The following is a 15,173-nucleotide window of genomic DNA, read 5'->3' as shown; positions in this document are numbered from 1 at the left end:
GCAACACCACTTAAAAGCCCACCTCAGACCCACGTGTCCTGTTCTGCATTTAACAAGACTCCCCCTCACCTGGTGACCAGATACCATGTCCCCAACGGTGTCACCAGCCTCCATAAACGTATGACCATTCACCCTCACCATTGGATTCTTTATGAAGCTGATGCTTGTGCTGAACTGTATTTGCTTTTCTTGAGTGCAAGTCTGGTGACCAAGGACAACTTGAGGGCAGCCCAGGTGGCTCAGCGGTTTAGTGCCGCCTTCAGCTCAGGGCGTGATCTTGGAGACCCGGGATCGAGTCCCACGTTGGGCTCCCTGCATGGAGCCTGCTTCTCCCTCTGCCTGTGTCTCTGCCTCTCTCTCTCTCTCTCTCCCCCTGTGTGTCTCATGAATAAATAAAATCTTAAAAAAAAAAAAAAAAGGACAACTTGAATGAATGGCCTCCAGCCTCTCTGGAGGGGAGCCAGGCTGGGTAAATGTTTGCTGTGACTAAGCCAGAATCAGGGAACTCTTACTTGTGCACGCTGGCATGGAACTCACCAACTCTGTAAACTGTTCCATTCCACTGCGTGGGTGTGTGCTGTACTTCAGTGTCTGTCATTAACTGGCTCCTGCAAGGGTGGCCCTGTAGGTGATGATCCTGAGGGTAGGAAGGTACGATGCTAACCCTGTGGACACCATAGGCAGGGTGCTGGGGTGCCCTTCTCTACCTTGTCTTGTTATTGGGAGCTATGTATCCCCCTTCACCCCCAGCTCTGAGCCTGGTTTCAGCTGTTCCTTTCCTGTTTTTGACAATCACTGTGCCAAGTCTGTAATAAAACCTCGTCAGCCGTGTGTAAGATTAATGTTCAACCTGGCCTGGTCGCATCCCCCCACCCACCCCCTCTCCCGCCCAGGAAGGAGAAGGGTTGGGGGATTTAAACGACCCCTGCAACCTCCCTCCTCCTCTCACTAGAGGTTGGACGGCCAGCAGGGGGAGCCCTCTGCCCAGGGTAGGCCCCTCCTGGGCAGTGCAAGCCGGTTCCAGCTGGCCCCTCCTGCCTCCCCCACCTGGTTGGGTCCTGGCCCAGTGAAACTGTGGTCGATAACCCGTAGCCTCTCACAGTTCCTGCGTATATTTGCACTCTCGGTTCCTCCTCCTCTGGCCTCATGAAAGCGTGCAGCTACCTCTCTCCGACTCCCTGGCCAGACAGATTTCCCTTTGGCTTTTAGCACGCACCCACCACCTTTTCCCCAGCTTCAGGATATTTGTGGGGATTCCCTGGAAGATTCCTGCAGACATCACTTTGAGGCTGGAGCAGGCTCTCCCTTACAAGGCAGAAGGGCCTTAGATCCTCTCGCCTAAGAGGGGTAATGGTGGCAATGTGGTGCCAGTATTGGGCAGAAGGAGGCCTTGGTGGCCCAGGGCCCAGCCCCAGCCCCAGCCCTGGCCTCCCTCAAGGGACCTCAGGATGTGCAGAAGTGGCAGGTCCCTATGGTGTGGTGTCTCGGAGTATTCCGCCTCACGGCTGATTAGCTCTCCCCCAGCTGGTGCCAGAATCAGAATCCTAAACTGCAGGCATTACCCTCTACCACCCTACCTCGCCTTCTGCGGAAGGTGACTGTACTCCTTTCGTTGCTCCCATCCCCCAGGCAGATGAAAATCAAGAGTGCAGGGGGCTGTATGCAGCAGTCATGTGCACAAGCCAGCTCTGGCTTCAGTCCCAGCTCCACCATGGCAAGCAAGTCTTCACTTCTCTCAGCCTCAGCTAACTCGGCAGGAAAACAGGGACAATGACCACACCTGTCTCGGGTGATGAGCGGATTGAGCAAGGAATCTCCTGGAGTACTTGCCACAGGGCCTGGCCCATTGTAAGCTCCCTATAAACATTGGCTATTCACAGTGGACAGGGCTAGAATATGGGGGAAGGCAGCTCCTTCACGGGACACTTGATGGATTGGGTAATCAGACAGACTCTAGAAAGTCCCATGGGGTGGGAGGGATAGGGGCAGAGGCCTCGGAGAAGGTAGCACACCTGAACCAGCCTGCCTTCCCTCCCTCCAGCTCCTCTGTCCCTCACTCATCTTCAGAGTTCCCGCTTGCCTGGGTGAGGCCACCCAACAAAGGCCCCCTTGTATGGGTTTGTTTGTTTTGGTAATAAATTTGCCGAGCAACACTCCCTGGGGTGGAGTGGCCCAACAGCCACAAAGAACTGACCTGGAAGCTACAGGACCACATTGTTTAGTTGCCACCTTGCTTTCTCCCTGTTCGCACCAAGAGCTCCAGAGATCTGTCCAGTTTTTCCTAGCTCCTAGCTCCCAGCTCCTGGCTTGAGAAAAATCTGGACCTAATAACACAGGGGAGCACACTCTTTGCTCTTCCTTAAGAGTAGAAGTTGTGGGCTACAGTGGAGTTCCTTAATAAGAGCAAGAGGAGGAAGGCCATACTAACCGAGCACCTACCATAGGACCATGTGTGGGACACTTCATGCTGACCATTCCCACGAAATAGACCTTATTACAGCCCTTTTTACCAAAGAGGCACTCGAGGTTCAGAGAACGTTTAATAACATATATTCCCCAAATCACTCAGCTATGAAGCGGTGGAAAGAGAATTTGAATCCTGATTCCAAACCAAACCCCTGTGACTTTGGGGTTAGTCACCAAATGTCCCCTCCACTCTCTTAGAGTTCCATTGACCAAAAGGAACTGACCACTGAACTGAAACCAGCCCCTTCCTTTGCTAGATTTGCATACTCAGGACTCTTTCCTTTCTTTCTTCTTTTTTTTTTTTTTTTTAATAAAAAAGACCTTATTTTTAAGTAATCTATAGACCCAACATGGGGCTCGAACTTAACCCCAGGCCTCCTAGATCAAGAGTCCTGTGCTCTACTGACTGAGCCAGCCAGGCCCTCCCCACCCCCGCCCTGCTCCCGCCCCTGGGGACCCTTCCTGATGTTCAAAAGAAACACCTGAGCACTCAGAGTTCCACTTTATTCCCATGCAGGGAGTAAAGACAGAAGAAACAGTCTTCAGTACATAGAAGACGAAAGCATAAATAGGTTCTCTGCTTTTGCAGCACTGTTTATTACAAAGAGAGAAACCTACTTTTTTTTTTTTTTTTAAGCAAAATTCAGGGCTCCAGGACTCATCCCTGGGGCTTGTTCTTCTTAAATACCAGGAGGAGGGGAGAAGAATTTGGACCCATGAGCCAGTGCAGTGTCCCTTTGAAGTTGTGTGCAGGGACCTGTGGGGTCCCTCGCCTGGTCCTTCTGCAGTACCCCACCCCCCCCTCGCCTGGTCCTTCTGCAGTACCCCACCCCCCCAGAGAGTGTCAGAATGCCAGCCGGTCTCCTCTCCCCTGCAAAGTTCCAGAACGGTTCCCTCTTTGGCAGGAGGTGAGCTCAGGTTTGGGGTCTCTGCCTCCTCCAGCTCCAGAAAACCACCCCATCAGGTGGCTTCTGGAAAATTCACTCTCAGAATCGGTCCAGGGAACAGTTCCAGGGAGAGCAAGTAGAAGGAGCAGCAATTGAAACTCACCCTTGAGCCTGTGCCCCTGGAGGAGGTGAAGTCTGCTCCCTCTATCCCTTGCCGTGCCCACTTCCCTGCTGGGCTGCCACTCGCTTCCAGGAGGGCTGTCCTTCCTGTGGGACTTTGCAGCCTCTGTATGTGTTGGGGAACGTGGGAGGACCCGGGAATAACCCAGACCTTCCAGAAAGCTGGGGCACATAAATAAAAAGCTAAACCCACATGTTTCCTGCCAGCAGGCGTCAACGCCACCCCCCCACCCCCCCACCCCTGGTGTCAGCTGTGGCCAAGGAGGCCAGCGTGGCAGGCCCCTGTCTCAGATCCAGCTGATGGCAGGAGTAGGGAGGCAAGAGCATCCTCCTTGGCCCCCTTCACTGTCCTTTGCCCTCCTTATCAGCAAAGAGGTTGGGGTTCTCTGCCAGTGTGGCTCGGACTTTCTTCTTCTCCTTGAAGCGACCCGAATTGGAGACTTTGACGTGCTTGCCCTTTGTGTTCTTGTCCACGATCTTCTCCAGGCGGGTGTTAAAATCGCCGTGGGGGTTCCCGCCCTCGGGCCGAGGGGACTCTGCGTTGCCTTCTGTTTGAGCATAGGTATCAGGGATCTCATACAGCACCTTGGGAGTGGATTTCTTTTTCCGGAGGAAGGTAAGCTTCCACCAGCCCACTTCAGTCATGATGTTCCCTGGAGCCGAGGGTGGCACTTTCTGCAGGAGCTGGGTGGGACAGAGAAAGGGGTCAGTGGGGAGAAGTGAGGCGTGAGTGGGGGTTGCCTGGAGCAGCCCTCTCTAAACACCTGATCATGGGCTATTTTAATAGTCGGGGCATGAAAGAATTGCACGTGGGGCCGAATGAACTGAGGATTGGGATAAAGCTCTACAATATGAGAAGAGAGGGATCTGGGGAATGGGCAGCTGAATGGACACCAACAGGAGAGCCACTGAGCCCAGGCCGAGGGGCAGCGGGACAACCACACACTCTTACCATGCAGGTGGTGGGGAGCTTTGAGATTCCAGGCCCCTCAGGGCTGCAGGGAGGTGACTGGCTTGCCCAGGTGGCCCAGCACCCAGACCACCAACATCCTTCCCAAGCTCTTCCCACTGGGGCGCCAGACCCTACCACCAGGAGCTGGGAGATGGTTGGCTGGTATCAGATGCACAGAAACACCTGTGAATTTTGCTTAGAATTCATTACAAAATAAGTAGGATTTAGGATTTTGAGAGTAATTTGGGCTTCCCAGGGGGTACCAGCAGGAGTGAAGGAGATGAGGGGTTTTTTTCCTATGGGAGGAACTGCAGGCTGGGAGTGGGAAATCCTGGGGACTGTATCAGCCTCGACCTCTAGGAAGTTACTTCTCTGGATCTCAGTGTCCTCACCTGTCCCTGCCAGCCTAACATTTAGCTCTAATGCTCATCCCCTGCCTTCAGAGGGAGGCATCCTTTGCAAAGTAAAACATGGTAACAGTAATAATTATTGAGGGATGGCTCCTTTCCCCATCTAGCTTCCATGAGGACAGGAGTTTGCAGGGGAATTGAACATTGTTTTTTAATTTTATTTACTTATTCGAGAGAGAGAGAGACAGACAGAGGGAGAAGCAGGCTTCCTGCAAGGAGCCCAATGTGGGACTCGATCTCGGATCCCAGGATCATGCCCTGAGCCAAAGGCAGACTCTCAACTGCTGAGCCACCCAGGCATCCCGGGAACTGAACATTTGGAAGGAGGTTTGGTGGGGCCACAAGGTCCACATGAGAAATGGTTATCACGGGCTTGGGGGCCAAAATCCAGGCTTTTCCACTGACAAGCCATGTGCCCTGCTGTGATGTGTCCTGACACAGATGTGGCCTCATCTTTAACTCATTTCCACAAAGGTGCTGTCTGAGCTAGTGGGAGCTCTGGCAAATGAGATTGCCTGGACATCGTTGCCAGGTAGGATGTGTAAGATGGATGGACACAGCAGGCTGACAGATTCTGAGCAACAGAAGGGCAGGACAAGGGATGAGAAATCCAGGCATCTCTGGGCCTGGAGAGGGTGGTGGTCTGGTTCTCAGGACTCTGTCTGTGACTGGGAAGGGTCCTGCCGAACGGGTAGTAGCCATCATGCACCAGAAACCTAGGTGGTCAGGCCACCCCAGCACAGGCTAATAGATCACTTCCTTTAAAAACTGATGGCCTTAACTACATTTTCTTAAAAGACCAGAAAGAAATACGACAAATTATTAAACAGTGGTTTTCTTTGTTTCTTTTTTTGAGAAAGCAGTAAGAATTTTTTTTTTAAGATTTTATCTATTTATTCATGAAAAACACAGAGAGAGGGAGAGACACAGGCAGAGGGAGAATCAGGCTCCATTCACTCCCAGGTCTCCAGGATCAGGCCCCTGGACTGAAGGTGGCGCTAAACTACTGAGCCAGCCGGGCTGCCTAATAGTGGTTTTCTTTTTCTTTTTCTTGTTTAAAGATTTTATTTATTTATTCATGAGAGACAGAGAGAGAGAGAGAGAGAAAGAGAGAGAGAGAAAGATGCAGAGACACAGGCAGAGGGAGAAGCAGGCTCCATGCAAGGAGCCTGAGGTGGGACTCGATCCTCTGTCTCCAGGATCACACCTTGGGCTGCAGGCGGCGCTAAACCGCTGCGCCACCGGGGCTGCCCTCTTTTTCTTTTTTTAAATTGGAGTTCAATTTGCAAACACATAGCATATCACTCAGTGTGCATCCCGCCAAGTGCGCCCTTCAGTGCCTGTCACCCAGTCACCCCAACCCCCCAAATCACCTCCCCTTCTACTACCTCTTGTTCCCCAGAGTTAGAAGTCTCTCCTGTTCTGTCCTCTCTGATATTTCCACTCATTTTCTCTCTCCTTTCCCCTTTATTCCCTTTCACTATTTTTCATATTCCCCAAATGAATGAGACCATATAATGTTTGTCCTTCTCTGTTTGACTTACTTCACTCAGCATAATACCCTCCAGTTCTATCCACATTGAAGCAAATGGTGGGTATTCCAACAGTGGTTTTCTTAATGGAGAAGGAAGAGGGGATGTTTTCTCCCGGTATTTCTGATTTCTGGATATTCCATAATGAGCATGGATTTTTTTCTTTTTTTTTTTTTTGACAGGGAGCATATCAAATTTGGGGAAAGATGCAAGCAGGATGCTGACTTAGGCTTGGGAAGGATTGAGTGCCTGCCTCCATGGGCTCCTGGTTGCTGTTTCCCCTGTCCCTCCATCTACCCAGCCCCATGCCCAGAGTACATTCCTGATGGATTCCTTCCTACCTCTTTGTCTGGGAAGCAGCTCCCACACTGGCAGCTCTGTCCCTTTAGCTGGGTTCAAGTAGCAGGAGAAGCCCAGGGGAGATCTTGTGCAGCTCCCACTTAGAAAGTGAAGGAGGGGGTGAGAGTGGCCAGATAAATACTTCCAGGGCACCCTGGAGAGGTGAGCGCACAAGGGGACAGCCTGAGAGGTTTGCATTGGCAGCTTGCCCCACCTGGGCTTAGCACAACCTTGCACAGAACTTGGTGTTCCAGAATGGGTTTTCTGGAAGTTGTGGGGAGGGCACTTGGTTGGCCTGTGGGTGCCCCAGTTGCCGCCTGGTCTGGGGCAGGGCCCGTGACCCCACCAACGCCCATCCGGGGTTGCCAAGGAACTCAGGGAGTGGACGATACAGCTTCTGAGCTGACAGTAACCACCTGACTGCCCACCTCCTTGAGAGGCAGTGCTTCTGTCCGCGCCAGCTAAAACACACCTGCCTTAGAGGGTGCCGCAAATTGGCATCTGCAGGGGTTTACTCCCCTTGGAATGAAGGAAGTGATAGATCATAAGGAACTTATCGTAACACCATAGGGAAGTGGGAATAGCCCTCGGACCCTGCCCTGGGGCCTCCACCATGGCACGAAGGCATCGGCGCCCTTGTCTGTTGGCCTTGAACTCTGGTCTAAGATACCTTTTCCATCCTTTCTGTCTGAGAGGACATACAAGCACCAGGAAGCAGCGTTTGCCTCTTTCACCACGACTGACATATGGAAGTCAGAACAGAACAGATAAATTAGAAGACTGTTCTTTGTTTTACAAAATAACCAAACTATAAGATTCTTTGAAGTAGTGAGCCACCCCAAGATAGTATAAAACCTGACTTGCTTTAAATCAAAAAAGCGGGGTAGCCCGAGTAGCTCAGTGGTTTAGCACCTGCTTTCGGCCCAGGGCATGATCCTGGAGACCTTGGATCGAGTCCCACGTCGGGCTCCCTGCATGGAGCCTGCTTCTCCCTCTGCCTGTGTCTCTGCCTCTCTCTGTGTCTCTCATGAATAAATAAATAAAATCATAAATAAATAAATAAATAAATAAATAAATAAATAAATAAAGCGATGTGACATCAAAAGTTGGAAAGAGCAATATACCTTCAGCCACATGCCCATACCTGATCATAGAAGGCAGGAGGGAACTGCGGGCAGGAGGTGTAATTGGGACTGCAAGCAGACCCAGCATTTAGTGACAGGTGGCAGGCCACGCAGGCTGTTTGTGCAGGGCCCTTAGCTGGCCACGCGGAGGGCTGGGCCCTTGCCCTGGGGCCCTGCAATCCATGGGATGATAGAAATCAGCCCTGAGGATGCTAGCTACATCTCTGCTGTTTGCACAGCTTTAGAATCCACAAAAGGACCTCATGGGACAGCCTGCCACCCCTTGCCTATGACAGCCAGCTCTATGGCACCTATGTGGTCACCCCAGGACAGGTCCCACCGCCCCCACTGAGCCCCTTCTGAGCTGGGACAAGTTAACCATCGATTGCGATGGAAATGGAGGGATAGAGGGGAGTAGAAGCAAGTCAGATTCTAGGCTTTAAGACAATATCCAGGACCCCCCCCCCCCCCGCCAGCCCATGTCCCTCTGCCAGGCCCCTGATGGCACTTCTCCATTCTGAATAAGACTGGGGTGCCCTGGATAGGAACAGGGAGATGTTCCCACCAGATAGCCAGAAACATCCTCCAGGTTGGGGGGTGGGCTCCAGCTTAGCAAGCGTTAATAGAGAACTGCTCAGAGTGAAACTTTCCCAGAAAGAGCTCTGCTGGAGGCCTGGATTGACTCCAAGAGCCAGTGGGATGAGTCCGACTTCTCCCTGCCCAACCAAGGAGAGATGGGAACCGGCCTGCCTGGGTTCCCCTTCCCAGTTAGGCTTGCCAGCCATGGAGGCAGAACCAGGTGCCTTGACTGGGCTCTGTGCCTTGGTTTCCCCACCCACTCACCCTCTGCCTGTACCTGTAATCCTGACTGCTCCCGGCTGGAGGCGAGACCTTCCTTAGAGAAGGAGCTGAGTGTAGCAGCTGCCCGGGCAGGAGACTGGGAGAGGTAGGGGTGCCCCCAGGGTGCCACACCAGGCAAGGCTCAGGCCAGGAGAGCTGGGTGGGAGCAGCTGCACAGCAGGTGCAAGAGAAACAGGTGCAGGAGCGGGTACCTGCTCCACTGCGGCTCCTGGAGTCAAGGTGAACCTGAAACCCAGCCCCTCCCGGCTAAGTAAACAGAAGCAGAGGCCGGATCGGGCTGATGAATATTCATTACCCCAGAAATCCAATCCCAGTGCCCCTGCACCCACCCAGAAGCCAGGGTCCTCCAGGGATCGCCTCAGCAGGAAGAGGAAACCCCAAGGGAAGTCTGGGGCAGGAGAAACAAGGGAGCCTCTCTCCTGTTTCCCCACTCTCATGGGCCTGGTTGCACCCCCCAGCTGTAGCCAAGGTCACCCTCACCCATTTCATGCTCAGAAGAGGCTCAGACCCTCTCCAGCACAGACCCTGCCTGGACTTTGCCCCTGGCACAGCCGGGAAAGGGTTAAGCACTGCTCCCATTGGCCATGTGGGACCGGGTGCACCCCAGCTCCTTTGAACTCCAAGTCGAAACCAGTCCCTGGTTAAACTGGTTGGCAGACCGGTTCGCTCCACCCCAAAGCTCAATACTCCTCAGCTCAGGCTGGTACTGGGCTGGGGGGCTGAGGTTCCCTCGGGACCTGAAGGTCCACTGCACCCGACTTATTTGATATTACAAGGGGGGCAAAACCTGGGGCCAGCTCTCAGGGAAGGAAGGGTGAGGGGGCTGTGGTGAAGTGGGAAGAGAGGGAAAGGCATGGAGACAGTGTGTACACACAGGGGATGGTGCCCTCACTGATCATCCATCAGAGAAGGTTATTCTGCAGCCACCCTTGGGTGGCCTGTTCCTATTGGCATTCTCTCCCCTAGGACAGGCACCCCCAGAGAGTGAGAAGTGTTTGCTGCAGGTCCACTGTCCCTCTAACTGCCTGTCCCAGTGCTGCCAAGCTTTAATGCTCCATCCACCCACCCAGCCACCTTCCTCTGAGGACTGAGTGCATACAAGCCAGGCTCTGAGACAATGTCATGTCTTCCTTTGCCCTCCTACTCCCCTCAGCCAACTCCCAGAAAACCAACTCTCAAACCTGTCCTACCATTTCCAACCCTGCTTCTACTCGGTTCAGCCTCTCACGGTCTTGTGGGTTCATATTGCCCTCCATCCTAAACAGCACCCCTGCCCCTAGGCCCACGGTCCTTCAAAAGTGTCCTCCCATGGCCTGCAGTGGAACCCACTGGGCCTGGCCTTCTAAAGATAGGTCTCTCCCAACCCTTCATGAATACTCTCATTAATCCCTTTCTCTGCCTACTTCCCTGGGTGCAGAAGCTGTCTAGGAAGGAGTGCATGCTGTACTCTTGGTCAGGAACAGCCTCCTGGGTGAACCAAGACAAACTCCTATTCATCCCTCAAGACCCAAATTATTTATTATGCCTCCCATGCCACCAGAAACTGTGTTGTTCCTACAGAGTTTGCTCACATGCTTCTATTTAACATGATATATACCACAATTGATTATATATATGTATGTACACACATATATAGTATCGTAATGATCTATTCATATATTTGGCTCCCTTAGAGAATTTTAGCTCCTTGAGTTGTAAATTATCTACCACTGATACAGACCTGACATACTAGAGACCTAATGCAAGCTTTATAACACAAATGAGAGTTAAGAAGTCCTGTCTTTGGCTCAGCGGTTTAGCGCTGCCTTCAGCCCAGGGCCTGATCCTGGAGACCCGGGATTGAGTCCCACGTCGGGCTCCCTGCATGGAGCCTGCTTCTCCCTCTGCCTGTGTCTCTGTCTCCTTCTCTTTCTCTGTTTCTCTCATGAATAAATAAATAAAATCTTTAAAAAAACAAAAAAACAAAACCAAAAAAACAAATGAGAGTTAAGAAGTCCTGTCTTTATCCTAAGAGATTCTTTTTTTTTTTTTTTTTTTTAAACCACTGTTGTTGTTTTTTAATTGGTCAGCATTGGTAGGAGTTTGAGTTTGTTACAAAACCAGGCCACTGGCCTATGGAATGTGAGGGGAGGGGTCCACTCCGTCAGATGCCAGCACCAGGACCCCGCAGCATGGTGCCCTGTGGCGGGCCGTCCTCACCTGTGGGAAGGCGACAGGGCCGCACAGATGGTGGCTCAAAGGGAAGCGGTCCCTGGACGCAATTCCTTGGCGTTGGCGAAGGGCTTCTCCACCTCAATCTTGCCACCGTCTGCAATCGTCACATCCTGCAGGGGCTTGTCCTGTCTGTTTTCGTGCTCTCCACCTTCTGTACTACCTCCATGCCTTCCAAAACTTTGCCAACGCCACGTGCTTGCCATCTAGCCAGGCGGTCTTAACCGTCGTGATAAAGAACTAGGAGCCGTTGGTGTCTTTGCCTGCATTGGCCATGCTCACCCAGCCAGGCCCATAGTGTTTCAGCTTGAAGCTCTCATCAGGGAAGCATTCACCATAGATGCTCTTTCCTCTAGCGCCATCTCCCCGGGTAAAGTCTCCACTCTGGATCATGAAGTCCTTGATCACACGATGGAATTTGCTGTCTTTGTAGCCAAATCCTTTCTCCCCCATGGCTAAGGCCACAAAATTATCCACTGTTTTTGGAACAGTCTTTCCAAAGAGACCAATGACCACCCAATTCATTTTTTTTAAAGATTTTATTTATTTATTAGAGACACAGAGAGAGAGAGAGAGATTGAGAGAGAGAGAGAAGCAGAAACACAGGCAGAGGGAGAAGCAGGCTCCATGCAGGGAGCCCGACATGGGACTCAATCCCAGGTCTCCAGGATCACACCCTGGGCTGAAGGTAGGCACTAAACGCTGAGCCACCGGAGCTGCCCTTCATTTCCAATTCAAAGGTCGAAGTACACCTTGACGGTGACTTTGGGCCCCTTCTTCTTCTCGCCCGCCGTGGAGGGATCTGGCAACAGCAAGAAGATGGAGCCCATGACGAGGGTGGCGGTGAAGAGAACCTTCATGTTCCACTCGGAGAGGCGCAGCATCCACCAGACTTACCCTAAGAAATTCTTAATCTTTCCTATTGCCTTTGTCCCACTCTCAATGGGTCAGGTAAATGTAAGAGAAAACCCATCTATTTTACCTGTTGTGATTTCAGCTATAGCAGGCCTCCTCTTAATTATCATCTTCCCAGGGGTTTATATGAACCAATTATTTCGCAAGGCCCTCCTGCCTCTGCAAGAAGTGTGCATAGTTGGAGCGTCTGGCTGGCTCAGTTGGTGGAACATACAACTCTTGATCTCTGGGTTGTGGATTTGAGTCCCACACTGGGTGTAAAGATTATTTAAAAATAAAATCTTAAAGAAAAATAAAGAAGTATACATGGTTGTCCCAGGAAGGTGCCCACAGCTTTCTAGATCTGTCACTTTGTCTGAAAGCCAAAGTGTCCTCTTAGAGTGGACAACCAGTCTAGAAGACACCAGAAGAGACTAAACACTCATCTCAGCCTAGGTATTGGGAAGAAACTGGAGGGATGGTGGGATGGGCCCTAACCTGGGGTACAGTAACCAAGGGTCGATGGCACCAATCCCATCTGTACTGGAAGGGCTCCTACTGGAGACACTCATCCCCCCACTCCTTGACTCCAAAATCTAAGCCTTTTTGATGCCTGGGACCTAGGGGGAGCGGGCATAAGGCTGTTCTCTGACCCGCACACTGGAGAAGGAGCCCCAGTGAGAATTGTAGTGGGCAGGATTTGCTGAAAACCACCTGTGGCCTGCCACTGGAGAACGCTACCAGAATCAGGTGCCAGCTTTGGAGGCTCTGGCCCATCTTTCTGAGAGGGACCAGCCTGGGAAGTAGGCCAAACCCTTGGCCTTCAGGAGATTCATTTCTGGGAAGAGCAGTATTGGGAGGGGAGTTTGAGATAAGGCTATAAACTATGAATATCTTTTAAACAGGCCACTTTATTGCTTTATAATTTTTTTAAACTTTTAAATGCACCTCCTTAGGGGGTGCCCAGGTGGCTCAGTCAGTTGAACCAGCCACTTTAGATTTTGGCTTAGGTAGACATCTAAATAAATTTTACCTATTTGAAAAAGAGAGAGACAGCAAGTGCAAGCAAGGGGAGAGTTCGTGGGATTGGGCCCCTGTGTCTGGCTCAAGGCTCTATTTGGGATCAGCTTGAGATTCTTTCTCTCTCCCTCTCCCAAGGCCCTCCCCTTCCCCCGTTTGCACTTGCTCTAAAATAAATAGATAAAATCTTTAAAATAAATAAATTAAATAAATGCACCTCCCTAAAACTAGGTTCAAGAATGATATTCCAGAGACGCCTGGGTAGCTCGGTAGTTGAGCGTCTGCCTTTGGTTCAGGTTGTGATCCCGACCGAGATTGGGCTCCCTGTGTCAGGCTCCCCACTGGGAGCCTGCTTCTCCCTCTGCCTATGTCTCTGCCCTTCTCTGCATCTCTCATGAATAAATAAATAAATAATCTTTAAAAAATGATATTCCACAGACAAACATACAACATGCCTATCCTCAGAAATTTATCTTTGTTGTCTGAGGCAAGTAAAATACACCCAGGGAGCCCCAAGGGTCTCAGTGCTCTATTGTGGCAAGAAGACCCAGCGTCCTATTGGATTACAGTTTCAAGCAGTTCAGGGGTGCTGGTTCTAAGTCCTGGGCTGAGGAAGGAGGGATGCAAAAAAGAGCTGGGGAATGTGCAGCCCTCCTCTCAGACCAAGTGATCCTGGTCCCCACTCATTCCTAAATGCCCGCCTGTACATGCTACACTTTTTATTCCTTCCTTTTTTATTATTATTATTTTTTATTTATTCATGAGAGGCACAGAGAGAGACATAAGGCAGCGGGAGAAGCAGGCTCCCTGCAGGGAGCCTGATGTGGGACTTGATCCGAGAACCCCAGGATCACGACCTGAGCCAAAGGCAGACGCTCAACCACTGAGCCACCCAGGTGCCCTCTTATTCCTTCCTTTAGGAGCATCCATTAAGTGCCTGACATTCAACATCCGGTGTCATCCAGGCACTGGGGTCACAGAGATGGACAAGCTGGTACTCCCTGCCAACAAGATGCTCACAGACTAGGTACGGAGACAGACTGGGGAAAAGCTACATAGAAACTACACTATAAACACCAAGATACCCCAGTTTCCAGGGCTTTCAGCCCAGTTGGCAAGTACACCACACACACACATGCACATGCATACACACATGTGCACACGCACACACACATATCCCGACAATCTGTATGGCTGTGAGCAAGTACACAGAAAACACAGACCATAAAGTAATAAACATATGGAAGATAAAAGAAATGGATTATTTGAATGTCCAGGGTAAGCCTTTTTTTTTTTTATGGCTATTGTAGAAAGATAAATAATGGGTGTTCTTGCCCAGAATAAGGGGTAGTAAGAAAGAACTTTGGAACAGGACAGGGACTGCAAAAGTAGGGGTTCCAGGTATCTGGTGCAGCAACTGGGGAGGAAGTGGGAATCAAGCTGAAACCACCAGGCTAAGGTGGCTGGGGCTGAGTGAATGGGGTAGGCAGGGTTATGGGAGAAGCCACATCCAACAGAGAACAAAGAATGCAGGCTGGAGAGCCAGACAGGCCTGGGTTTGAATCTCAGCCCCACCAACTACCAGCTGTGTGATTTTGGCCGCGTTACTTAACTTAGCTTTGGCTCCCTTACCTTTTAAAATCTGGCTAATGATAGTGCCCACATAATAAGGTTGTTGGAAGGATCAAATTAGATAAGGCTTGTAAAACATTTAGGTCTACACTGGCACGTGGCACATGGTTATCACTTAAGGTAGCTAACAACAACAGCACAGGATAGTCAAGCCGCCTGCCTGCATAGCCCCCTGGGGCTCTGGGCTTTCCTATCCAAAGCTGGCACAGGCCTGCTATGTCCTTCTCTACTTCCCTCCACATGCTGCCCTTTGCCCAGTTTTCCGTCTGCTAAATCAGCAAAGAATTGTGAGAATCACAGTCAGAAGCACCCCACCTGCCACCTTCCAACGGCTGCTGGAAGCCCACACTCCTCTGCTGTCTGGGGCAGTCACCCTGAGCCGAGGCCAGCAGGTAGACAGAACTAGTCTCAAACATCTTTCTGCTACACATGAGTCACCCCGGGGAGCTGTGGGTGGAGTGAAGTGCTGGTGGTCTCTGCCTCCACCAACTCACCCTGCCCTGCTCTGCCCCACCTGTTGGTTCAAGGAGGAGGGATGCGCCTCGAGGGTGGGGCAGGGCCGTGCTTCTTGGGATGTCCTGGGGAGCCAGGAACACATAGTTGGAGCCCAGTAAGTGTTTGTTTAATCACAGGGGAGCCCCAGCAATTCTTATAGCCTGAGTCAG

The 15,173-nt window shown here is 51.4% G+C and overlaps 1 protein-coding gene and 1 pseudogene across 2 annotated transcripts; both read right to left on the bottom strand.

Annotated features, from left to right (window-relative positions):
- Nucleotides 1-2,953: 2,953 nt before the first annotated feature.
- Nucleotides 2,954-9,000, bottom strand: PRR15L (proline rich 15 like). Of its 2 annotated transcripts, none has more exons than XM_077852960.1 (3): nucleotides 8,747-9,000; nucleotides 3,274-4,217; nucleotides 2,954-3,239 (listed from the first exon to the last, which is right to left on the bottom strand). In XM_077852960.1, exon 2 carries the CDS (start codon nucleotides 4,176-4,178, stop codon nucleotides 3,876-3,878), a length of 303 nt encoding a protein of 100 aa, XP_077709086.1. In that variant the 5' UTR covers nucleotides 4,179-4,217; nucleotides 8,747-9,000; the 3' UTR covers nucleotides 2,954-3,239; nucleotides 3,274-3,875. The 2 variants fall into 2 exon arrangements, with proteins under 2 accessions (XP_077709086.1, XP_077709087.1); XM_077852961.1 differs by lacking the exon at nucleotides 8,747-9,000 and adding an exon at nucleotides 6,769-6,926.
- Nucleotides 9,001-10,798: 1,798 nt separating this feature from the next.
- On the bottom strand, nucleotides 10,799-11,861 carry LOC144286471 (peptidyl-prolyl cis-trans isomerase B-like; annotated as a pseudogene).
- Nucleotides 11,862-15,173: the final 3,312 nt, after the last annotated feature.

Source organism: Canis aureus, chromosome 16 (assembly GCF_053574225.1).
Source record: "Canis aureus isolate CA01 chromosome 16, VMU_Caureus_v.1.0, whole genome shotgun sequence".
Taxonomy (NCBI): Eukaryota; Metazoa; Chordata; class Mammalia; order Carnivora; family Canidae; genus Canis; species Canis aureus.
Note: the sequence above shows the minus strand (reverse complement) of the source record. Positions and strands in the feature narration are given on the sequence as shown.

Bases quoted from the DNA above. Each gene is read 5' to 3' on its own strand.
- PRR15L (XM_077852960.1), bottom strand. From the start codon at position 4,178: ATGACTGAAGTGGGCTGGTGGAAGCTTACCTTCCTCCGGAAAAAGAAA.